We start from the raw sequence: 24,137 nt of genomic DNA on the forward strand, positions 1-24,137 counted from the left end.
TTGTTGAAAAAGAAGATTTTCACTTCAAATAATCCCTTTCCAATCACTTTTGGTCATCTTAGTTAGCAATCATAAATTCCGTCTCCGAAATTTATTTCACAGGATCTAGAGAAAAGGAAGCTTGCAAAGAGCTGAAACTTTTTTTTTTCAGGTTCGAGAAAATTGCCTTTCCTTGTTCAATACAAACTGTCAACTGCTACACTGTTATTTTCAAGGAGTAGATTTAACTCCAAAAAGGGAATGAAAAAAAAGGTACAAAACCACTCCATTTTTGGAGTAAAATTCACTCCGGTAATCCTTACTCCGTTTTTGGAGTAAAATGTACTCCTATATCTTTTACTCTTTTGTTGGGGTAAACATTTACTCCAGTATTGTTTCGCCCTCCTGTGGTGTAAAATTCACTCCAATACAAGAGTAAAGTTTATCCTTCTATTGGAGTGAATTGAACTCTTTAAATGGAGTTCAATTTACCCTTGACAGAGTTAAATTAACTCCAAAACTGGGGTGAGACAAAAAGGTACAAAACCACTCCTTTTCAAGAGTAAAATTTACCCTCTTAAACTTTACTCCCCTTGTCAGAGTAATATTTACTCTTTCTACAGAACACATTCACCCTCACTAGATCTACTGTACCTTCATTTATAGTCAGATTTCTCATAAAACCATGAAAAGTTCATTTTTTTTTAATATTATGTAAAGAAAAGACCAGGTTTACAATGAAGCATCTAATACTGGTAATTTTAATCATAAGATTGCAAAGAATGCACATCGATATGCATGATAAATACAATCTGTATACACATACAAATACATCACAAAAATCAAAGCTATCTTTATTCTAATTATTCGGGCAATAATAAAATGGCATTCAGCTGAATGTGTTCTTGCCTTAAACAAAGATAAATTGAGTGGTTTGTGTTTTGATTACAGATTGCAACAATGAATGGCTGCAAAATAACTTCAATTACAAAAACTAAAGCAATATTACAACGTACTTGGATAAATGTGACTCAGTATAACATTTTGGGTTTTATGTACCTGTAATACAACTCAGTTCTTACAGAAAGAAGTCAAACGTAAAAAAATGGAACATGCCTTGGATAACTGATGCAAAAAGTTTGCCATCGTTGACCCTTACCAATGTGTTCTTTTTTTCTCCAACAGAATTGTTTTCAAAAAGAAAAAAAAATACAGAACTTAGGCTGATAATTTACATTTCGAAAAAACTAAAAACGTTTTGTTTCCAAAAAGAAGAAAAAAACCCCTGAGATTAAGCTGATAATTAAGTATGCTCCCAGCAAAACAATTACAGCGAATGAAAGTTTTAACAAAACCTTGCTTTCTGCCACAAGGTAAATGTCTCTAGTTCAATTAGTGTGCCAGAAGCAACAATCCTTGCAAATGTTGTTTTTAGAACCTATCCATTGATTGACTCATCATCCTTAAAAGTAGTTAAAGAGAATAATGATTAGTATCACCCCTTCCAAAATTAAGATCATTCTACAATATTCTAACAAAATAGGAAGAGAGCACAAATCTAATACATCCCTAATCCTGAGAAATAAAAGACACCAGCCACCAATTTTGGTGTACCAAGTAAATGGAACCACTTGTAATACCGATACTTGCATGAGATTATATCTGTAACATTGTTCTTGATTCATTGAGTAACTCAGTTAACTATCAAATTAATTTTGTCATAATGATAAAAGTACACATATAGTGGTGGAACTCATGGAACAAATCTTGAAAATATATTGCCAGATGCTTTCTTTGTCTTCAACACTTTTCCAAAAAAAAATATGTGTGATGAGGTATTTAGAATTACCTCATTTAATAGTACCGGTATTTCAAATTTTAAACTGAAAGCAGATATTGGGTGAGACAATGGATAAATGAAACTGCAGCATCATCTTCCGCTAATCGCTAGGTATTACTAGTCTATACGTACACAGGCCTGTAACTCAGACAGTGCTTTATAATTATTTTATTGCAGTGACTGTCAAGAATTAGTTGTTAAAGTGTAATTTATGTGAGTTATTTGTAAATATCTATATGCATCACTTGTTTAAAAGCAACAATCAGCTTCTAAGTCTTTCAGACTTTCAGCTGTTTGACTGGTTTGACTGGTTTTTTACAGAAACATGCCTCAAAGGAGTTTTTTCATTGCACCAACCTTTTCTTTTATCTGAGGGTTTTCTCCAACTCCTCTTCCATAGATGATACATTTAGTGGTATGTACTGTATGTTGCAAGAAGAAGGCATCTTCTTGCCTAGCCTCAGCACTTTCTGTAACCAACTCTCTGTCCAAACTTCCCAGCAATCTTTTAATGAACCAATTCCCAGCTGTACCCACCTCCAATTTGAACTGTTAATCAACAAATAAATATAGTGAAAAGTTTCAGTTTTCTTGGAAAAAATAATTCACAATCTCAGTCACATTTCCAAACAAAAATTATTACCGCTACTTACAGATAAAAGGTGTCATAAGAATTTCATCCAGATAAGAACACTCAATATCACATGTCTCAAAAAAAAAAATGCTGGTACATGTAATAATAAAGCTGATCATTTCTAAGATGTATGACAACTGCAGACTGCCTACAAATAGCGATTGTAAACAGTATTTAAGTCTTAGCACCCATAGCCTGCGTAGCAAGCGTTCCTGTTCGAAAGAAGAGCTCCCAAACGATTTTCCACAAACTGGCCGCGCGAAATTTGGGGCAAGAGACTGAGGGAACGCTTGCAAGAAGACCCCCTATTTTTGAAAAACCCGTTCGCCCACGAACGGGGGCTTCTGATTGGTGCAGCACAGTCACAGTGATTGACAGGTGCTAAATTTTCGAGCAAAATGTTACTTGTTAGTTCTAGCGTGACAAATACAATGGCGAAAGATGTGGAAGGTTTTGAACCGTGTGTTGAAGCTGAGCGAATCGGTTATCGGTTTTGCATTGAAAATGGAACAAGAACTGTCAATGCGCCACCGTTTTAACTGTATAGATGTAATGTCCGTTTTGCCAACAGGATTCGAAAAAAGCTTAATTTTTCAGATGTTTGTCATGATCTGCGGAGTTCGAAATAGAAGAAACGAAGAACAAACTTCTCGAGTATCATCTTGATTTCTCCATTACAAGGCATCATACGCAATCAAGTAAGTAGTTTAGGTAAATTCCATGGGAATGACAGCCTGTGATTTAATTAAAAATCTGGACTGCTTGGACGATATCCATCGCGGGAAATTCAACATTTTTAGGCGTCAGCGGAAGCCGCTGTGGATAAGCGTGTCCATAATTCACTAAAAGCAAAAGATTTGTTCTTTAACAACATTTTGGCAGCGGTTATTGTCAAGGAAAAGTTTGGCTTGGTCTGAAGTAAGCTTTCCGTTCGCTTGTAAAAGATGCTTCGTATTTACGCAGGAATAATTAATAACATGCCTGCGAACCACCAGAGTACATATCTGTGTCAGGATCAAGGAAATAAACTATATGGTACAGTATGTTGCCCAGTTTCCGGCCACTTTAGTTTGTAATCGCCCTAACTTCTTGTTTATGCACGGAAACTTTCTCATTTTTCTACAAGAGACAGTTCATTTACTTACCTTTAAAATATACGGAGATCGGCTGCCCACCTCAAGTACTAAAGAAATTACGCCATTTTTTGCAAAACTAGTAAGTTGCCCAGTTTCCGGCCAGCGAGTCCAGTTTCCGGACATCAATAGAAAGCAGAAATTTCATTCAATCCGCTGGACTAAACGGACTTCCAAGGCTATCTCGATGTGGCTTAGCGACTGTACTTTATGGGATTAGAGCAAAATGGTTACTTAGAGGTGTGTGGTAGGGCATAGATAGCTGCTAACTATGAGTAGGGTATAACCTTGACAAAGCCCGCGCGATATTCTCTGCGAAGAGGCACGGGCAATTAACACAGCACATCTGAGTTAATATGTACCTCATTACGCCATGCTTGCTTAAGCTATGTACATTTCATTAATTTCTCGAGTAGTAAGTTATAAAATTTCATTAATTCAAATAAGTTTTAAACAATCTATCTGTGAGTGCAGATCAGTGGCCGGAAACTGGCGTAGTATGCGAAAATCTTAGCTAAGATTTAGACTTCTGACGTTCGCAAACAGCTAAGTTCTAGCTTATGATGACAGGTCCCTTAATTACTTCCATCTTCAATGTAAATTCTTTCAAAAAATTATCAAGCTCCGTGAACTATTTCCTATTAAACGAGTTATTTATTTACGTACGGTAGCTTCGCTGTGCAGTGAAAAGGCCAAAAATTAGCCGGTAAAATTTTACTCACCTGAACAAAATCCCTTCTTGTTCGCTCGTTTCTCAACCAAAAAGCCCACCTAAACCATCAGTTGATAGCGGAGATGTTAGTTTTTTTTCCAACGGATCGCTTCGGTGGACGAAGAGTTAAAATCCCATCGAAAATAACCGAGTTTACCTTTTTTTGGCCGGAAACTGGTACTGGCCGGAAACTGGCCAACACACTGTATTTGCCAAATTCTCCGCTTACCTTGCCCAATATAAGCTTTAGTACTATATCATGAATTGAGCCTGACAAGATGAAGACAATTACACAACTGCCCTGCTAATTAAATCTTCTCCCACTGTGAGAAGAAAGCGGCTCCTTTTCACAGTCGTGCGATTTTTTTTAGCATTTTTTTCTTTCTATTTCATCTACGATTTCGTGACGATTGACCAAAAACGTGCTATGGATTATCAAACAAGCGGGGGGGATATCCTGTAATTTCCAGGATATTTAGTTCGATTCGTTTCGTCAACCACTTTGCACCAAGAAATCGCCAGCAAGTCGCAATGAAATCGCCGCTAATTAAAAATCGCAACTGAAACCTCTTTGAATGGTTTCATGGTCTGCTTTGGTGGAGTTTTGCATTGAGCGGCCTTACCTACCCATCGAACTCTGTACGAGTTATGTTCCTAAATTTCGTATTTTACGAGCGCACGGGTTTCTTACACGTTCTAAAACTTGGCCGTTGTTTTCGATGGTTTAAACAAATTCTCGGAAGAAACATAACCAGTCTTACCCGGCTGAGAAGCTGCCGTTACAAATTTAACTTTAAAATCACACAACCTCAGTTCACACTGACAAATTCTGCATTGATTGCTCGCTGTCTCCTCAGTGCTTCGGTTTGTTTTGACGGAAGTCAACATGTGTAAAAAACAAGGTTTTCTGTTATTGGCTAATTTGTTAATAAGACGCCAATCAACGCGTGTCAAAAAAAGGTGGGCGTTTTTCAAAAATAGGGGGTCTTCTTGCAAGCGTTCCCTCAATCTCTTGCCCCAACTTTCGCGCGGCCAGTTTGTGGAAAATCGTTTGGGAGCTCTTCTTTCGAACAGGAACGCTTGCTACGCAGGCTAAAGCACCCATTTTAAATAAAACGTTTAGCTTGCAATAACTGTGATTTACGGTTAGTTTGGGGTCTGCACTCTGCAAGTGTCAGACACTGGCACTTCTGTTATAACGTAAGGGTTTGAAGAGCAGACTCATCAAAATTTGGCTCTCTTTTCTTTAAACGCCAATAATAACAATCTCATGCAGGCATTAACATACTATTTGCATTGAGTACAATAGATTAAATGACAGCTGAAGCTTTCTGTCGTTATTTAATTTGCGGTGAGAGCACTCTAATACCAAATCATTTGCTTAACCATTTGATCTAAGGTTTCATTTCTCTTGTGAAATACATACCAATTTGTTAAAGCACTAAAGCCAAATTAAATATCCTTGCCTGACAAATTTGGGACTTCAAGGTGCATGTAAAAGGTTTGAATTCTACATTAGCTTACATTAAATTGTCATAAGACCCGATTCAGACGCCATACTTTTCATGAGCCGAACTTAATACATGAAAAGTTCGACGTTTGAATCAATTAAGAACGGCTATTTTAATTTGGAATAGCTCAGGCGTTTTTTTCAACTGGCCTAAACGGGAATTCGGCTTTAGCATGGCCGTGGATCGGCTTTGATTTCAGACGAATGAAGGGGTAGTTTCTAAAGAAACTGTGGTGCTGCGTCGGTGGGGAAGTAGTATACAAAAATTTGGTTTTATCAACGGAGTTGATAATGTAAATTGGCCACCGTACAGAGATTCTAAAAGCTGACGTTTCAAGCGTTAGCCCTTCGTCAGGGCGAATCGAGGGATTATGGCTTACCTGTAGTTTTTATAGTAGAGTAGGAGCTACGCTATTGGTGGTAACATGGCAACGTGAAAAATAGGAATATATTAGTTAAATGAAAAGCGTTCGTTAATACCGTGAGGATTAAGGGTGCCGATTTGAAAGATGAATTTTTGTTCCAGATTCTTGCGGCTTTCCGTCGTACCTAGATGTAGGGAAAGGCCGCAGATAGCCATGTGTTTTATGGAGTGGTTAGGCAGATTAAAATGGCGAGCGACTGGCTTAGATGCATCCCTGTCATTCTTCTCAACATCGCGAAGGTGTTCGCGGAATCGGTCACCTAGTCGTCTACCTGTCTCACCAATGTATAATTTATTGCATAGCGTACAGGTTATGCAATAAATTTCATTTGCGGAGGTACATGTGAAACGATCGGTGATCTTAACGGATCGCTTAGGTCCCGATATCTTGCTAGTGTTAACAATGAAAAGACAAGTTTTGCATCGTGAGCGTGCGCATTTGAAAGTGCCGGGTTGCTCGTTAGTTTTGAGCGCGCTTCTAACTAAAAAGTTGCCTACGTTTTTGTCGCGTTTGAATGAAATAAGTGGAGGTTGCGAAAAGATTCTACCAGTCTCGGGATCATTTTGGAGTAATTTAAAATTACTAAGAATGATGCTTTTGAATGCGTGATTATGAGGATGGAAAATGAGGGTGAATGGAATTCTGTCATTCTTATCTTTTTGTGACGTTTGTAGTGATGACTGTCGATCAAATTGTTGGGCGCGATGATGGCCCGCTTTGACCACAGAGACAGGATAGCCACGTTTTTCGAAGAACTGGCACATCTCCTCTGATTTGCTGGAAAAATCGGAGTCATCACTACATAGACGTCGAAGTCTAAGAAATTGAGAATAAGGAATGGAGTTCTTGACATGTGATGGATGTGACGATGAATACAACAAATAACTGTGTGAATAAGTAGGTTTGTAGTGCACACTAGTACATAGCACGTTGCCTCTAATAGAAACTTTGATATCTAGGAAAGCCAATGAAGTTTCCGAAATTTCCCAGGTATATTTAAGAGCCGGATGAAAAGAGTTGACGGAGGTTATAAATTGATCGAGTTCTTCTCTGCTGGATGAAATAGCGTCGATGCAGTCGTCGATGTAGCGGCCGTTGTACTGATTAAAAAATTGGAGTTCAACATATCCTACAAAAACATTGGCATAGCTAGGTCCTGCTATCATACATTAAAGACAGTACTTACGCACTACAAATTTTCCGCGATTTCAATTTCTCCGGCCAAGAAAAATTTATTTTCACCATGGACATTACATCTCTATACACAGTCATTCCTAATAGCGAAGGTCTTCTAGCACTTAAACACTTTTTCGATCAACGCACTGTCAACGAACCTAGCTCGGAAACGCTCCTCCGCCTTGCCGAACTAGTTTTAACGCTTAACTGTTTTTCATTCGCCGGCAACTATTACAAACAAATTAATGGTGTAGCGATGGGTACGAGAATGGGACCTAGCTATGCCAATCTTTTTGTAGGATATGTTGAACACCAATTTTATAATCAATACAACGGCCCCAAACCTGCTCCGCTACATCGACGACTGCATCGGCGCTATTTCATCCAGCAGAGAAGAACTCGATCAATTTATAACCTCTGTCAACTCTTTTCATCCGGCTCTTAAATATACCTGGGAAATTTCGGAAACTTCATTGGCTTTCCTAGATATCAAAGTTTCTATTAGAGGCAACGTGCTATGTACTAGTGTGCACTACAAACCTACTTATTCACACAGTTATTTGTTGTATTCATCGTCACATCCATCACATGTCAAGAACTCCATTCCTTATTCTCAATTTCTTAGACTTCGACGTCTATGTAGTGATGACTCCGATTTTTCCAGCAAATCAGAGGAGATGTGCCAGTTCTTCGAAAAACGTGGCTATCCTGTCTCTGTGGTCAAAGCGGGCCATCATCGCGCCCAACAATTTGATCGACAGTCATCACTACAAACGTCACAAAAAGATAAGAATGACAGAATTCCATTCACCCTCACTTTCCATCCTCATAATCACGCAGTCAAAAGCATCATTCTTAGTAATTTTAAATTACTCCAAAATGATCCCGAGACTGGTAGAATCTTTTCGCAACCTCCACTTATTTCATTCAAACGCGACAAAAACGTAGGCAACTTTTTAGTTAGAAGCGCGCTCAAAACTAACGAGCAACCCGGCACTTTCAAATGCGCACGCTCACGATGCAAAACTTGTCTTTTCATTGTTAGCACTAGCAAGATATCGGGACCTAAGCGATCTGTTAAGATCACCGATCGTTTCACATGTACCTCCGCAAATGTAATTTATTGCATAACCTGTACGTTATGCAATAAATTATACATTGGTGAGACAGGTAGACGACTAGGTGACCGATTCCGCGAACACCTTCGCGATGTTGAGAAGAATGACAGGGATGCATCTAAGCCAGTCGCTCGCCATTTTAATCTGCCTAACCACTCCAAAAAACACATGGCTATCTGCGGCCTTTCCCTACATCTAGGTACGACGGAAAGCCGCAAGAATCTGGAACAAAAATTCATCTTTCAAATCGGCACCTTTAATCCTCACGGTATTAACGAACGCTTTTCATTTAACTAATATATTCCTATTTTTCACGTTGCCATGTTACCACCAATAGCGTAGCTCCTACTCTACTATAAAAACTACAGGTAACCCATAATCCCTCGATTCGCTCTGATGAAGGGCTAACTCTCGAAACGTCAGCTTTTAGAATCTCTGTACGGTGGCCAATTTACATTATCAACTCCGTTGATAAAACAAATTTTTGATTTCAGACGTCGAACGTTTCATGTGCCGAACTTCATGATCATGCATAAACCATGTTTTACTTTCTAGATAAAAATCGCTGACAAAATCAATTGGTTTTCTTGGTAATGGCTTTGGAACTGCTGTGGAGGGGCCAGTTAAGTGCGACTTCTGAATCAACAGGCGTACTTTTGTTAATTTGTGTCGGTCGAAGAAGTACGCTGTGTCTGAATCGGGCCTAAGGCATCAAATATTATCTGCTCATGGTTCAGTTAACGCTTACTTTTTTGCTTGAGTTGTTGTAAGCATTTCCTTGCTTTGGATCAGCATTTAAAGAGTAAACAAACGAAAAACTCGTCAGCTCAAATTGTGATCGTTGATTCAAACTTGAGTAAAACCGCCGAAAGACCCGCCGAAATCAGTAAAGAGCTGCACCGGTGACTGCTGACCAAAACGGCTCACTAGTTTCCAGTCTGTTCTCTTCTGTGTTATCCAAGATCGCGGAGGATAACGACTTTAATTACCGGGTCGTCCAATTAAAAACGAAAAAACCAGCAAGATTCAGAGCGGCTCATCGTATTAACCCTCCCTAAAATGTGGAAAGATACCGGCCTTTATTAACAGGATTTTAATCCTGTAAAACTGTTGACTTGGAGGTGAGTATACTCTACTCTTAACCCTTTCAGCCCCGTGGGGTTCCCCATTAACGAGTAAAATCATCTGGCGTTAGACAGAGTAAAATCTATAAGTGGCACTATTGGGAGTTAAAGGGTTAATGGGGACATAGTTTTTGAGTGAATCCAGCTGTTGTTAACCCTTTCAGCCCCGTGGCGTTCCCCATTAACGAGTAAAATCATCTGGCGTTACACAGAGTAAAATCTATAAGTGGCACTATTGGGAGTTAAAGGGTTAATGGGGACATAGTTTTTGAGTGAATCCAGCTGTTGTTAACCCTTTCAGCCCCGTGGGGTTCCCCATTGACGAGTAAAATCGTCTGGCGTTAGACAAAGTAAAATCTATAAGTGGCACTCTTGGGAGTTAAAGGGTTAATGGGGACATTGTTTTTGAGTGAATCCAGCTGTTGTTAACCCTTTCAGCCCCGTGGGGTTCCCCATTGACGAGTAAAATCGTCTGGCGTTAGACAGAGCAAAATCTATAAGTGGCACTAGTGGGAGTTAAAGGGCTAATGGGGACATAGTTTTTGAGTGAATCCAGCTGTTTTTAACCCTTTCAGCCCCGTGGGGTTCCCCATTGACGAGTAAAATCGTCTGGCGTTAGACAGAGCAAAATCTATAAGTGGCACTATTGGGAGTTAAAGGGCTAATGGGGACATAGTTTTTGAGTGAATCCAGCTGTTGTTAACTCTTTCAGCCCCGTGGGGTTCCCCATTGACGAGTAAAATCGTCTGGCGTTAGACAGAGTAAAATCTATAAGTGGCACTATTGGGAGTTAAAGGGTTAATGGGGACATAGTTTTTGAGTGAATCCAGCTGTTGTTAATCCTTTCAGCCCCGTGGGGTTCCCCATTGACGAGTAAAATCGTCTGGCGTTAGACAAAGTAAAATCTATAAGTGGCACTATTGGGAGTTAAAGGGTTAATTAGTGGAGTACTAAATAAGAGGCGTACATTTTATTGCGTTTAGTTTTACTCCACTTTTTCACTGCAACTCCTTGAAAACAAAGAATTAATCGGTGGATTTCACAAAAATAAAACAACCCCAATTCCACATCTTTGACTGGCTAAACTTAAATTTACCCTACAAAAATACATATATAGTAGGAGTAAAATCCTCTTCTACTTTTTTTCTCAGAAAGTAGAATTAGTAAGTGGGGTAGACTTTACTCAGTCAGTATCCCGATAAATAGGAGTAAAATTAACTCCAGCATATTATATCGGTAGGGAGAGTAAAATTTACTCTAACAAAGTCATTGCCTTTGAATATTAACTAGTACTGAGTAAAAATTACTCTTAGTGGGTGTTAAATTAACTCCTCTTAGGAGTACATTTTACTCCGCTTTATTTTACTCCACTTTTTCACTCCCGCACTGGAGTGAAATTAACTCTTTAAAAATAACAGTGTATAGTTTTTCAGTTAAGTTTATTTGAACGAATACGATGATTCAGGCAATTTATTCCTTTCTTTTGTCTGTAATAGAACATAAACTTTGTGAAAAACATTTCTTTTGAAGAAGCAGGCTCATTTTTTCCCTCTTTGCTTTTGTGGTATATCTTTAACGCCTATTATACTTTTTATGCAAGCCATTCCTAGTATATGAGAAGCCAGTGTAGTAACTCGACGTACACACATTTAAATACGTGCCTCTTTGTAAACTGCTGTCTTAAAGTCGGTCAAATTTGACAAGAGGCAATTTCAAATGTTTTGTGACATCCGTCACTTAAATTGGCGAAAGTAGGAACAAAGGAGAAGAAATGAAACTTTAGTCAAATGAGATTGTTAAATGCAGCTTACAAGCAAGGTCTCCCTGATAATTACCATTGCAATTTACCAACTCAATCAATCTGTTTAATGAAGACCTCCCACAGAGTTCTACAAAATTTGTATTCTGACCGTTTAGGAGCTGAGAATCTTCTTATTGAACGGGAAGAAAAAAGTCGGCCAAATGACCAGGTCACGTGACATAACAAGCAAATATTCGCTCAATTTGAGTTTCAAAAGTCAGTTGTGAAAGAGAAGGAGTATAGAGAGGATGTATGACGGTTATTAACTCTTCAGTTTGGTTGTGGTTAGACGCTGGATCTCGAAGTGAAAAATCGAAGAAGTTCCTACAAAAAAAAGAAAGCAAAACAAAACGTTAAATTGATCTCTTCGCGACGTTTCTACACGGACTCAAAACGGAAATCATGTCGGTTAACGAAACGGATTTGAACAGTTTTCGAGACTTTAAAAAGTATACGATCGAGCGAGTAGACTTGGTTTTTGCTGTTCTGTATTCGTTGCTGTTAATTGTCGGGTTTACAGGAAACTGTCTCGTTATAACTGTGGTTCGCAAAACAAAAAGTATGCACACGACCACAAATATTCTTCTCGTCAACTTAGCTGTCAGCGATATTGTCATTCTACTTTGGTGCCCAAGAACCTACAGCTTTGTTTTTTACCCCATACATCCTTCAGGAAAAACTGGCGATTATATTTGCAAAATGTTCACAGGCAATGCTATCATAACTGTGGCAATAGCCAGCTCTGTCCTAACACTCTCCGTTCTGGCCATAGAACGCTACCACGCACTGATGAAGCCCATGAGGACGGAACTTCGACTAACCATTGAACATGTTAAATACGTTGTCTTCTTTATTTGGATCGGAGCGATCTCAATAAGCTTTCCGAATTTTTCAGAAAGCAAGTACAGTCAACGATATGGAAGGTGCGTATGTCCATTCAGTTTGGAGTATGCTTCTTTACGTCGCACTCATGTTATTTGTACTGTTGTATTTTGGGGTTTCGTACCGTTTGTCGTTTTTGCGTACTGTTATTTCCAGATCATCCGAGGGTTGTTTTTAGGCCATACTGTCTGTGCGGAGGCGCCGTCGGGCAATGGAGATGATCGTACCAAACAGCGGCTAGCTAAACTCTTAATAAGCGTAACAGTTGCGTTTTCCGTTTGTTTTATTCCATACTGCGCCTTTATTCTATACATCGCGCTGGAAGACCACCGCAAACTTATCTCTAACCAGGAAACGCTGTCTCTTCTCTTTCGTGTGTTTGAGTTTTTGATGTACTGCAGTTCCTGCTTAAACCCAGTTCTTTACGCGTTCCGCAGCTCAAATTACCGGGATGGTTTCAAGGCAGTTTTCACCAAACACACTGCCATCCACTCCAGTAGATTCGCATCTGTAGATGTTGTGCGCAACCGCGACAATCTTGAATCTGGATTAGATGTTTAAGACTTGCGAAGTATTTACCAGCGAATTCGAAGTTAGTTTGTTTCATTTGAAGGTATGATCATGCATGACAACCTCTTCAACAAAAAAAGACACGAAGGATTTTTTAGATTGGTCAATATTTCCTGCCCACGTACCCGCACAAAAGAAGAACTTCAATTGTAAAGCACCTAGAGCTTATTTGCCTTCCAACCGATACACAGGAAAAAAGACATAATTTTGTTTATTATTGGGTATTTGAGAGAATGTTTAACACTTATTAAATGAAAGGTGTTACAATTGAACCCACTGGGAACTTGAAAAAATCCGAGCCCCAGATGGGATTCGAACCCGCGATTCGTGGGTTCGAATCCCATCTGGGGCTCGGATTTTTCCGAGTTCCCAGTGGGTTCAATTGTAACACTTTTCATTTAATATGTATTGGGTATTTAAAAGTTTTTTGCTTTTTCTTTTCTTTTTCTGTTTTTAATTTCGTATCACGGTAGGTCATTAAATTGTACAAATTTATGTGTAAAGAAGGTTTTAGTTTGCATTTAGTGGGCTAACATCACTGGCACCGAGATTTCTTTATCAACGGTGATGAATTTATGTAACTTTCTACTTTCTATGTTTTAATCCGGCTTCAGTTGAGTTTGACTGTGAAAACGTTCAACATAAATCATGATAGTGACAAATTATTAATATTCCTTCCCCAATCTATTTAATCAGTGAAACTAAAGTGGGCTGGCATTTGAAGCTTTCAATTAAAGCGGAAGGAAAAATCGTAGAAGGCGTTTATCATCCAACAGGCATTTCAATTATATAGTTCTTCATCGGACTCCTGCATCAACGCTTCTTGCCTTATTGTACGTTTGACAACAATTTCAATTGCTGGGTTAAGTTCAGAGCGATAGTGTCTTAAGCAAAGAGCCTAACAAAAAATACTGGATATTTTAAACTCCACGATGTTACTAAAGGTGTATGCACAATTTTGTCAATAGCCTGTAGAGCAGGCGTTTTTTGGCAGGCGGACGCTTGTTCAAGGTCTAAAGCTCGTAATGGGCCGCCATTTTGAAAGCACACAGCCGGTAGAGGATTGAGACGTTCATACTGTCCACCTCTCATTGAGTGTAGTTTTTTTGACTGGCCTCAGGCCTCTGTTAGTCTTGCTATCCAAGATGTCGACCAATAGTTCTTACTAAAACAAAAGTACGCCTGCTTTGCAGGCTATAGTGTCTATAAATATCGGTTATTGACCAAGCGTGAGGTCAAGATGGCTGGATATTGGTCAAGTTCGTCTCGCTCCATAAACACGCAAAAAAAGAACGAGGCCAATATCCAGCCATCTTGACAGAACAAGCTCGGTCAATAAAGGATTTATTATATGACTTAAAACACCAAAAAATGATCTTTGATCTTGCGGGAGCAAGTGACAAATCCCGTGTGGGCGAGATAGCTCCATCTTGCCCGTTCGGGTAGCCAATCACAGCGCGGGATTTGGTTCATCTTGTCCGCTCACGGAGCTAGTCATGTAATAAATGTAAATAATACTCGCGTTAACGTTTGTTGTCCACTTAGAGATAGAAAAAATAATGCTAAGTGGGAATTATGGGATCTAGGTTCTTATTCATGGATTGAAAATAGTGGGCTGGGAGAGGATTAGTCTTCAACCTTTGGTTTGAAGGAAACATGGGTAAATGGGACACTGACATGTCAAGATATTTTTAGGGAACTAGTTTAAAACACAGCGAATTTTAACGCTTATTACTAATAATTAGTATTTTGGATCAGATTAATATATTTCTTCTTAACTTTTAATTCACTCAGAGTTAGGTGTCCCCAAGTAGTTTACGTATATGTAAGCTAGATCTACCTGACATATTAATAAAGTTATTGATTGATTGATTGATTGATTGATTGATTGATTGATGGAAGTGAAGAAGCTGAGGAAGTCTTTTGTGTAAGCTCGGAGGTCATGTAACCTGCCATCACAGATAATGTTTGCCTGACGTCTGTGTTCGCAGGGTAGAAATGGTGGTGTTGCGTGTGAATGGAACATAAGCCCCCAGAGGCACCGGCCGAGAAGAACGACCTCTGGGCAGTTTGGAAGCATTCGTAGTAGGGTCAATTTCTCTAATCGGCTATTTCTAGTATTTGAAATTTTTGAGATGGCACGGACGGAAGAACGATGATTGAAGAAGAAGTCTATGATTGAAGGACTTCCTTCTTCGTGGCGCCAACGGGAAAGAATTGCATTATATTCTATGAAGACGATAATGACATTGAAATTATATAGTCAGTGAGCAGGCTGACTTGTTTGGGACATCGAACGAGTGATTTGGCGGCGGAGCTACCAGCGGGCGAGATGAATGGGGCCAGACTCGCTCCCTGGCGGCTCCACCTCCAAATTACTCCCTCGATGCCCCAAACAAGTCAGCCTGCTTGCAAGCAAACATTGATAAGGGTATATTTGTTCACGAGGGATTTCTTTGGGTGAGTTTCTTCAAACTTTTCCAGTTCGCAACATGGTGGCTTAAAATCTGATTTTAAAGTGCAACTAAACTCAAAAATTTTTTTGTCCCTAATATAAATCTCCCATCCAAAGCAAACATATGTCACCATTGTCACCCAGAATGTCGCTTTTTCTGTGCCGTGCAAGCTACGCAAACTTGGAAGAACAAGCAGTAATTTAATTGGACCCACGACCATGATGTGGGAGGCCTGGGTCTATTCTCTATTTTACGTCACAAACTGCTTTGCATTCCTGTTTCAAGGAAATTTTGTGGGCCAAATTACTGCTAGTTTTGATAACTTTGCGCGTCTTGCCCGGCAGATAAAAGATGCCCGGAAGAGTTTGAGGTAAGTATGGCAAAACATGTTTACTTTTGGTGGGAAATTTAATATAGTAGACGAAAAATATTTGAGCCGTTTAGGTTAACTTTAAGTTTGTCAAAACTTCTGCAATCAGGCAGAAAGTTTATTCCATCGGCCCAGGCTGACAAAACGTTTCCTTGGAGCTAGAAGCTGAATTTGGACGTATAACTGAATGCATCGTTAGAGCGATTTTCAATTGAGTATCGACAGTAATTAGCGAATTACTTTGGTTTATGATTACTTCACTCAGTGATTGGTTCAAATTTTTCGCGCTACTTTTTCAACCAATCCGAAGTGACACCAAAACCAATCGTGGCTCGCGCGTGCACACTTTCCCGCGCTTTGTGTCGGCTACGAGTAATTACTTCGAATTTGGATTGGTTTGCTGGATTGTCTCCGTCCTTTTTTTGGCGAAAGCAATTACTTTGGTCTCATTTGAAAACCGCTCTACCTTCTTTTTAAATTAATTGGGACCATATAAGAACACCTACGAACTTTGGGTCCCCCTGATGAAGACACTGTAACTTTTTAAGCAATATTAAAAATATTGATCAAAACCAGAGTATCATCAAGCCATGTCTTATAATTACTGTCAACCTGGTTGCAATGTGAACCCAAACTTTCGTTGGAGGTAATCTTTGTACCACATCAGCTGGCCCCAGTTGTTCAAACAATGAATAGCGCTATCCACCAGATAAATCACTCTCCAGTGGATAAGAAATAGCGAAATCAATTGCACAATCCACTGGATAGTGATTTATCCTGTGGATAGCGATATCCATCTTTTGAACAACTGGGGCCAGATGTGTTGCATTGATCAAAAAAGGAGCAAAATTTTGTCTCGTGGAGAGTAATCGAGAGTAATCGCAAGATCGTAGGTTCGACTCCTGCAAAGGAGAACTCGGATTCATTTCGTGAGTCAGTATCGAATAAGAAATAAGCCCTCTTGGCCACTTTAAGCCACTTTTGGTTTCCTGCTAAATTGAGCGAAAGCGCGCTCACCCAAGCTGACGATGCAAGGTGAGGGTGTGCAATGCATAACTTTAGTGGACTTCGCACTTTGTTTCTAATTATAAACAGCTGAAAAATTCAGGTCTTTTCAACGGGATTTAAACTCATGACCTTTGCGATGCCGGTGCAATGTTCTACCAACTGAACTATGAAGCCACTCACTGAAGGACTTATGAATAAAGCGACATTTGGGTAAATTGTCTAGCAAAGTGCGAGGATCACTTGTCTCTTTCGTCTAATATATAGAGTTAGCCAAGCCTAAAAGCGGAGCTCCCGGGTTATTTATTCTTACTGGCCTTACTTAAACAATGAATTAACGATTTTTTTTGTTCAGCCTTGGCGGAGAGCAATCAAATAAAGAAAACCAAACAAAACAAAAGAATCTAAAACGAATTCTTTCGTTTCTGCTCTTCTTTCATAGGTAGTCCAGGCATCATGCGACTTTTGATATCAGATTCAAAATTAAAAATCTTCTAAAGATATGGCAACAAATGCAATACAGAGCAAGATGCATCTCTAAAACAATTAAAACTGATGATGTTAGATCCACACGCCTGCTCATTAGCGGGGTTGCATTCCTCTCTTAGGGATGCAGTTGTCAGTCTTTTAATTAGGAATTTAATTCTTAATTTATTCGTTTTCTTAGAGGTATTTAAGGCATAATTTAGTCATTTCTAGGGTTCTCGATCAGTCATTTTCGCTTGTGAGTAGTTCTTGTAGTTTCGCTTTCTGCAGTTTGTTACTTTCTTCGCTTCAAGCAGTCAATATTCAGTTACCAGCTCCTAACAAATGTAAGTGTATCTTTTCGTCGAGTTTCTGTTTACGATTAGTTCATTTTACTAAGTAATTTTTGTATCTGTTTGTTTTCTAGTCTTAACCGCTTTTCGCTTTCACCGCATGGGTTGAGTTCGCGCCGTCATAGGCAGTTGAATGAAGAATAAAGCGTGTTTGAATTTTTATCGCTGGAGTTTTGTAGTCGTCAGAAGATCACATCGTTAAGAATTTGTCCTGAGTTTGCCGAGATTTGATGGCGGCGAAAGAAGATGGTCCCGGTGGTGGTGATGTTGTCTTTCGCGCTGCTAGCTCGGCACTAGATCAAGTTATTTCACTCGAAGACCTTCGGCGGCTGAAGAATTCCAGATCTGGATATCTCTCAGTAGTTACAATTAAAAGGAATGAAATTCAAGTGTTGCTGTCCCGCGAAGGGAACGCCTCTCGCGTTAAAGAGAAAATGTCAGAGTTTGTCGCTGCATTCGCTGCTTTCCAGGAAGCTCATGTTGTATATATGTCGTACCTGTCTGACGAGTCGAGCATTTTGAGGTGCCATGAATCTTTCGAACGTGAGTCTGTTCGAAAGGATGACTTTATCCACGAAGTTTAAGGTTGGATTAAAAGAACTGAGGAAGTGGCGCGTTTAGACTCTCAGTTGCAACCAGAAGACTCTGCAAGTCAGATCGTGTCGAAAACCTCAGCCTCCAGACTTTCTAGTAGAAAATCTCATCGTTCTTCTCGCAGTGGTTCGCGTGGAAGTAATGTATCTTCACTGTCCGTGGCCAGAGCTAAAGAAGCTGCACGTGTAGCAGAGTTAAAAGCGGAAGAGGCGGTTCTTCAGAAGAGACAGCTACTAGAGAAACAGAAGTTTCACCTTCAACTGGAAGAAGAACGCTTAAGAAGAAGAGTGGCACCATCCCCCCTTGCCTATTAACAACGAAAGGGCTGTTTCAGAGTTGTCCGAAGTGCTTTCTTCGCCAAGCGAAAGGGCTTTTCACGAAATGTTAGGACTCCATCAGCAACAGAACGCTCTGCAACAGCAACAAAATAAAATTGTGGAGATGCTTGCAATACAACAGAAGAAAAGTTCTCTCCCTCAGCCTCGTGTCCCTATCTTCAACCCTATGGAATATAAACCCTTCGTAAGAGCGTTTGAGAGTATAATCGAGTCCAAGACGTCAAGCAGTAGCGAAAGGCTCTATTACCTTGAGCAGTTTACTAGTGGAGATGTGAGAGAGCTCGTGCGATCGTGCCATTATCTCCCACCTGAAAATGGTTATCAAGAAGCTCAACGACTGATCAGGAAGAAGTTTGGTGATAATTACCACGTTGTAGCTGCATATGAAACCAAGGCATTGAATTTGCCCGATGTGAAAGTAGAGGATGGCCAAGCCCTAAGTCGATTTGCCATTTTCCTAATGAGGTGCAAGAATGCAATGGAGAGTAGTAGGAACCTAACCAAGCTTGAACAACCCGAAACCATTAAGAAGTTATCTCTGAAGTTGCCGTTCAGTTTAAGAGTAAGATGGCGGCGCTTGGTAGATGAAATCATGGAGGATCAAGGAAGGGCTATCCGGTTTAATGACCTCGCTGAGTTTGTCGACCATGAAGCTCGCGTAGCGACCAACCCTCTCTCCGTGAAGATTGTCGAAGACTCTAGGCCTAGACCCGATACACGTCGAGGTCTCTTGAATAAAGGATCCCACGAGAAAACGAAAGAAAGACGTAGTTTTGCTTCGCATGTTAACAATTGCATGACCTCACCTGCCACCAGGGAATTGCCAAGGTCAGACTTACCTACAGTAGAAGAAGCCTCTTGCCTTTATTGCAACGATCATCACGCCCTAGAGAGCTGCAAATCTCTTAGGAGTCGCCCCTAGGGGGAACGAATCGAGTTTATAAAGTCTAAGCGTCTTTGCTTCGTTTGTTTGTCCACTGAGCACATAGCAAGGAATTGTCCGAAGCGGAAAACGTGTGCAATTGTCAATTGCACAAGAAAACATCCAACAGTTCTCCACACGAATTCTGTTGCACGTTGCCCAGAAGCTAACAATGCCACAGCAAGTACTTCGTCTCGCGAGGAGGTTCTGCGTGTTCAAAGTGCTATGGTCAATACAGGCGGAAGATTTAGTCCCTTTGTTGGGACAGACACCTCGAGGACAGCTATGGCCATTGTTCCAGTTAAAGTATGGCCTAAAGGAAATAGGACACCTGTAATCACTTACGCCTTCTTGAATAGCGGCAGTTCTTCCACGTTTTGTACTGAAGCCCTAATGAGACAGTTAGGAGTAAATGGCCAAAGAACTTTGATTTCTTTAACAACGTTGGACAGAAAGAACAGCCTCATTGACAGTTTCGTTCTGCAAGATCTGGCTATTTCCGACCTGGAGGAGAACGTGTTTGTCAAATTGCCTCCCTTGTACACAAGACCCGAGATTCCCGTATCAAAGGAGGATATCCCAAACCAGGTTGATGTTGACAAATGGCCACATTTGAGTGGAGTGTATTTGCCGGATGTAGAAGCAGAAGTCGGCCTCCTAATAGCCAGTGACGTCCCGCAGATCCTCGATCCTCTAGAAGTGAGGCATTGTCAAGATGGCGGCCCTTACGCGTCCCGTACAATTGTAGGTTGGGTTGTGAATGGTCCCTTAGGGTGTCGTAGCCACCGCTCACGCATATCCAGTTTCTTTTCTAAGGCTGATCACGATCTCAACCAGATGCTGAAGGACTACTACAATGGTGATTTCCCCGAATCCAGTGCAGATGATAAACCTGAGATGTCCCAAGAGGAGCTGCGTTTCTTAAAGGTGCTAAATAGTACGGCAGTTCTGAAAGAAGGTCATTACGAGATGGCTTTGCCATTCAGAGATCGTGAAGTCGCGGTGCCGAACAATTGGGTACAAGCTGAACAGCGAGTGCTATGGCTGAAGCGGAAGCTCCATGGTAACAAGAACCTGTATGCTGACTGCAAGGTCTTTATGGCTGAGATTCTAGAGAAGGGCTACGCCCGTAAAGTTCCCATGCACACGCAAGCGTTAAACTGTGTAAAGTGGTAGATCCCGCACCACAGCATCTACCATCCTCGCAAGCCTAGTAAAATACGAGTCGTTTTCGACTGTTCTGCGAAGTTTCAGGGAAAGTCGCGCAATGATCTGTTGCTCAAGGGCCCAGACTTAACGAACACGTAGTTCGGTGTATTGATGAGGTTTCGCCAAGAAAGGGTAGCAATCAGTAAGTTTAATCACATAAGTGATACTCTAAAGGAGTTGCACTGGTTACTGGTGGAGCAAAGAATAATCTTTAAGATTAATCTTATTTGTTTTAAGATACTTAACAATTTAGCTTCTGATTATTTGGTTGACCTAATCCATGTTTATGAACCTGCGAGGTACCTTCTTTCAGCTTCAGACAAGTGGTGATTATGTATTTTATATGTAATGATTTTAGGATTTTTATTTTTTAACCCTTGAAGCATTGTAAAGCGCTTAGCACTGAAAAGTATAGGCGCTATATAAATATTTATTTATTATTATTATTATTTATTATGGCGGATATTGAAGCGATGTTTTACCAGATTAGAGTAGCCGAAGAAGACCGAACCTTTCTCCGTTTCCTGTGGTTGCCCTAGGGTAACCTGGACGAAAATCTCGAAGAGTATCAGATGGTTGTGCATTTGTTGGGAGCAGCTTCATCTCCAGCATGTTCCAACTTTGCCCTGCGAAAGACGGCAGAGGACAACAGCGACCACTTTCCAAGGAAAGTTGTAAGCTCGGTTAACAAGAACTTTTATGTAGACGATTGCCTGAAATCTTTACCATCAACTGAAGAAGCTTTACAACACGCAAGTGATTTGAAATGTTTGCTGTCAAGAGGTGGATTTCATCTGACCAAATGGGTTAGTAATAGTCGCAGAGTCCTTGATGCCATCCCTGAAGCCGAGCGCGCCAAAGAAGTAAAGAACTTGGACCTTAGTAAAGAAAATCTACCATTCAAAAGAGCCCTTGGAGTTCGATGGTGCACAGAAACGGATACTTTTGGGTTCAAGATAGACCTGAAACATCGCCCACCCACACGAAGAAGTATCCTTTCGGTTGTGAGTTCAGTTTATGATCCTCTTGATCTCGCTGCACCGTTCGTGTTGCCAGCCAAACGCTTGCTTCAAGATTTATGCCGGGAGAAGCTAGGATGGGATGATGCGATCCCCTCAAAGTACGAAGTTTCTGGGGAACAATGGTTGGCAGATTTACCCAAATTGTCTAAATTCTCTGTCGAACGCTGCCTGAAGCCAGATGGTTTTGGTGTCATTACGTCCAGTCAGCTACATCATTTTGCTGATGCATCTGAAATCGGTTATGGGTCAGTTAGTTATCTTTGTCTTGTCAATGCCCACAATGAAGGCCATTGCTCTTTTCTCTGCGCGAAGTCACGTGTCACTCCGTTGAAGATGATAACGATCCCTCGTCTGGAATTGTCTGCGGCGGTAACAGCTGTTAAGCAAGACAGATTATTGAAGAGAGAGTTGGAGATCTCAGTCAATGCAAGGTCGGTCTTCTGGACGGACAGTACCGCAGTTCTGCGCTACGTCAAGAATGAAACAAACCGGTACCACAACCTTGTTGCCAATAGGGTGGCGATTATTCGTGACGGGTCCCAGCCTAATCAGTGGTTTCATGTCAATGGCGATAATAACCCTGCTAATGACGCCCCGCGTGGTTTGACGGCAGATATTTTCCTTCGTCAAAGTCGTTGGTTAACGGGGCCGGCATTCCTTTGAAAGCATGACAGCATGTGGCCAGCGCAAGTTGAGCTATTTGGCGAGATTGCAAATAATGATCCTGAAGTGAAAAGAGAAGTTCGAGCCGGCGTGTCTTCTCTGAGCACCCCTAAAAGTCCATTATTGCAGTACGCTAGCAGATGTTCCCCATGGTCTCTCCTGGTGAAAGTCGTTGCCTGGCTTTTCCGTTACAGAAATAATCTCCTCAGGGCAAGTAAAGGAGACAAACCACGAAATGGCAGTCTTATGCTTATCACCCTTGAAGAAATCCAACGGGCAGAGGGAGAAATTCTAAAGCACGTCCAACGGCAATCCTTCCCGGAGGAAACGGCAAATCCTAAGAAGGGGTGGGTGGTAGACTTCGCAACTCTACGTTGTCTTCAGAGTCAAAGAATCAGATTATTCTCCCGAAAGATGATCGCGTGAGCAGATTAATTATCGATCATTATCACAAGGCGTGTGGCCATTCTGGAAGAAAGCATGTTTTGTCCCTCATCCGCGAAAGATTTTGGATAACTCTGGGAAGTTCAGCCGTAAAGAGTGTTCTCGCAAAGTGCGTCATATGCCGACGTTCACAAGCATCTCTTTGTCGACAGAAAATGGCTGACTTGCCAGAAGATCGCGTTCGACCTGACAGACCCGTTCACGTCAGTTGGCTTAGATTTCTTTGGTCCCTTCGAAGTTCGTCGTGGTCGTAGTCTCGTTAAGAGATACGGTGTAATTTTCAACTGCTTAGCTATCCGCGGTGTGCATATAGAAGTTGCTTTCAGCCTCGACACGGACTCCTTTCTGTTGGCTCTTCGAAGATTTATTGCGAGAAGAGGTCAAGTAAAGGAAATCTATTCAGACAATGGCACCAATTTCACAAGTGGTGAGCGAGAGCTCCGCGATGCTATTTCAGAGTGGAACCAAGAGAAAATCCACAATTCTCTTTTGCAGAAAAATATCAAGTGGACCTTCAGCCCCCCTTACGGTTCCCATTTTGGAGGTATCTGGGAAAGATGCATACAAACCATCAGGAAGATTCTTCGGTCCTTACTAAGGGAACAAATAACGGATGATGAAAGTCTACCCACGGTAATATGCGAGGCCGAGAGCATCCTTAACAGTCGACCCATCTCGGCCGTATCCTGCGACCCCTGCGACTTGGAGGCCTTGACTCCTAATCATTTGCTTTTACTAAAATCTGAAGCCCCCTTGCCCCCTGGTCTATTCCAGCACAAAGATCTACTTTCAAGACGCCGTTGGAGGCAAGTGCAGTATCTCGCGGATGTGTTTTGGAGAAGATGGTGCAAGGAATTTCTTCCCCTTTTACAGATTCGTCAAAAATGGGTTCGTCCTTTTTCACACCGTAATTCGTGGCCTTTAGGGAAAATCGTTGTCGTGTTCCCCGACAAGAGAGGATTTGTTCGCCGTGCGAAAGTGAGCATGAAATCAGGTGTTTTTGAAAGACCTATTGATAAAATCTGCCTTCTGGTTGAAGGAGAAGAATGAAGTGATCCAAGATGCCAATTTTGAACCTTGTTTGACTTAAGACTCAATTTCCAGATTGAAAACGTTGTTTTAAATTTCTAGTTCAATATTTTCCGCCGGGGATAAGTTTCTTAGTGTGCACTTAGTATAATGCAAAACTGTACTTAACGCTCCTATGGACTGGCACGCGTAGTTTCTGTTTAGATCTGTTTCATGTAAGTGACTCGACTTAAGCTGTCTCACACTTAGGAGCCGGTGATAGATCCAAACGCCTGCTCATTAGCGGGGTTGCATTCCTCTCTTAGGAATGCAGTTGTCAGTCTTTTTAATCAGGAATTTAGTGCTTAATTTATTCGTTCTCTT

The 24,137-nt window shown here is 40.9% G+C and overlaps 3 protein-coding genes and 1 long non-coding RNA gene across 4 annotated transcripts; 3 read left to right on the forward strand and 1 right to left on the reverse strand.

Moving 5' to 3' along the window:
• Nucleotides 1-1,140: 1,140 nt before the first annotated feature.
• On the reverse strand, nt 1,141-9,419 carry LOC138003053 (uncharacterized). Its single transcript, XR_011123408.1, has 3 exons — nt 9,276-9,419; nt 2,177-2,368; nt 1,141-1,441 (listed from the first exon to the last, which is right to left on the reverse strand). It is a non-coding gene; the product is annotated as an uncharacterized lncRNA (long non-coding RNA).
• A 2,119-nt stretch (nt 9,420-11,538) lies between these two features.
• LOC138003054 (QRFP-like peptide receptor) lies at nt 11,539-13,168 on the forward strand. The gene has a single exon (XM_068848999.1). The coding sequence runs from the start codon at nt 11,855-11,857 to the stop codon at nt 12,893-12,895; it is 1,041 nt and encodes a 346-aa protein (XP_068705100.1). The 5' UTR covers nt 11,539-11,854; the 3' UTR covers nt 12,896-13,168.
• A 5,360-nt stretch (nt 13,169-18,528) lies between these two features.
• On the forward strand, nt 18,529-19,407 carry LOC138002465 (uncharacterized). The gene has a single exon (XM_068848502.1). The coding sequence runs from the start codon at nt 18,529-18,531 to the stop codon at nt 19,405-19,407; it is 879 nt and encodes a 292-aa protein (XP_068704603.1).
• Nucleotides 19,408-21,188: 1,781 nt separating this feature from the next.
• On the forward strand, nt 21,189-22,301 carry LOC138002466 (uncharacterized). The gene has a single exon (XM_068848503.1). The coding sequence runs from the start codon at nt 21,189-21,191 to the stop codon at nt 22,299-22,301; it is 1,113 nt and encodes a 370-aa protein (XP_068704604.1).
• The last annotated feature ends 1,836 nt before the right edge of the window (nt 22,302-24,137 follow it).

The sequence above is a fragment of the Montipora foliosa genome, chromosome 5 (assembly GCF_036669935.1).
Source record: "Montipora foliosa isolate CH-2021 chromosome 5, ASM3666993v2, whole genome shotgun sequence".
Taxonomy (NCBI): domain Eukaryota; kingdom Metazoa; phylum Cnidaria; class Anthozoa; order Scleractinia; family Acroporidae; genus Montipora; species Montipora foliosa.

What these genes read in the sequence shown, in the direction of transcription:
- LOC138003054 (XM_068848999.1), top strand. Translation starts at nt 11,855, where the DNA reads ATGTCGGTTAACGAAACGGATTTGAACAGTTTTCGAGACTTTAAAAAG.
- LOC138002465 (XM_068848502.1), top strand. Translation starts at nt 18,529, where the DNA reads ATGTTAGGACTCCATCAGCAACAGAACGCTCTGCAACAGCAACAAAAT.
- LOC138002466 (XM_068848503.1), top strand. Translation starts at nt 21,189, where the DNA reads ATGGTTGTGCATTTGTTGGGAGCAGCTTCATCTCCAGCATGTTCCAAC.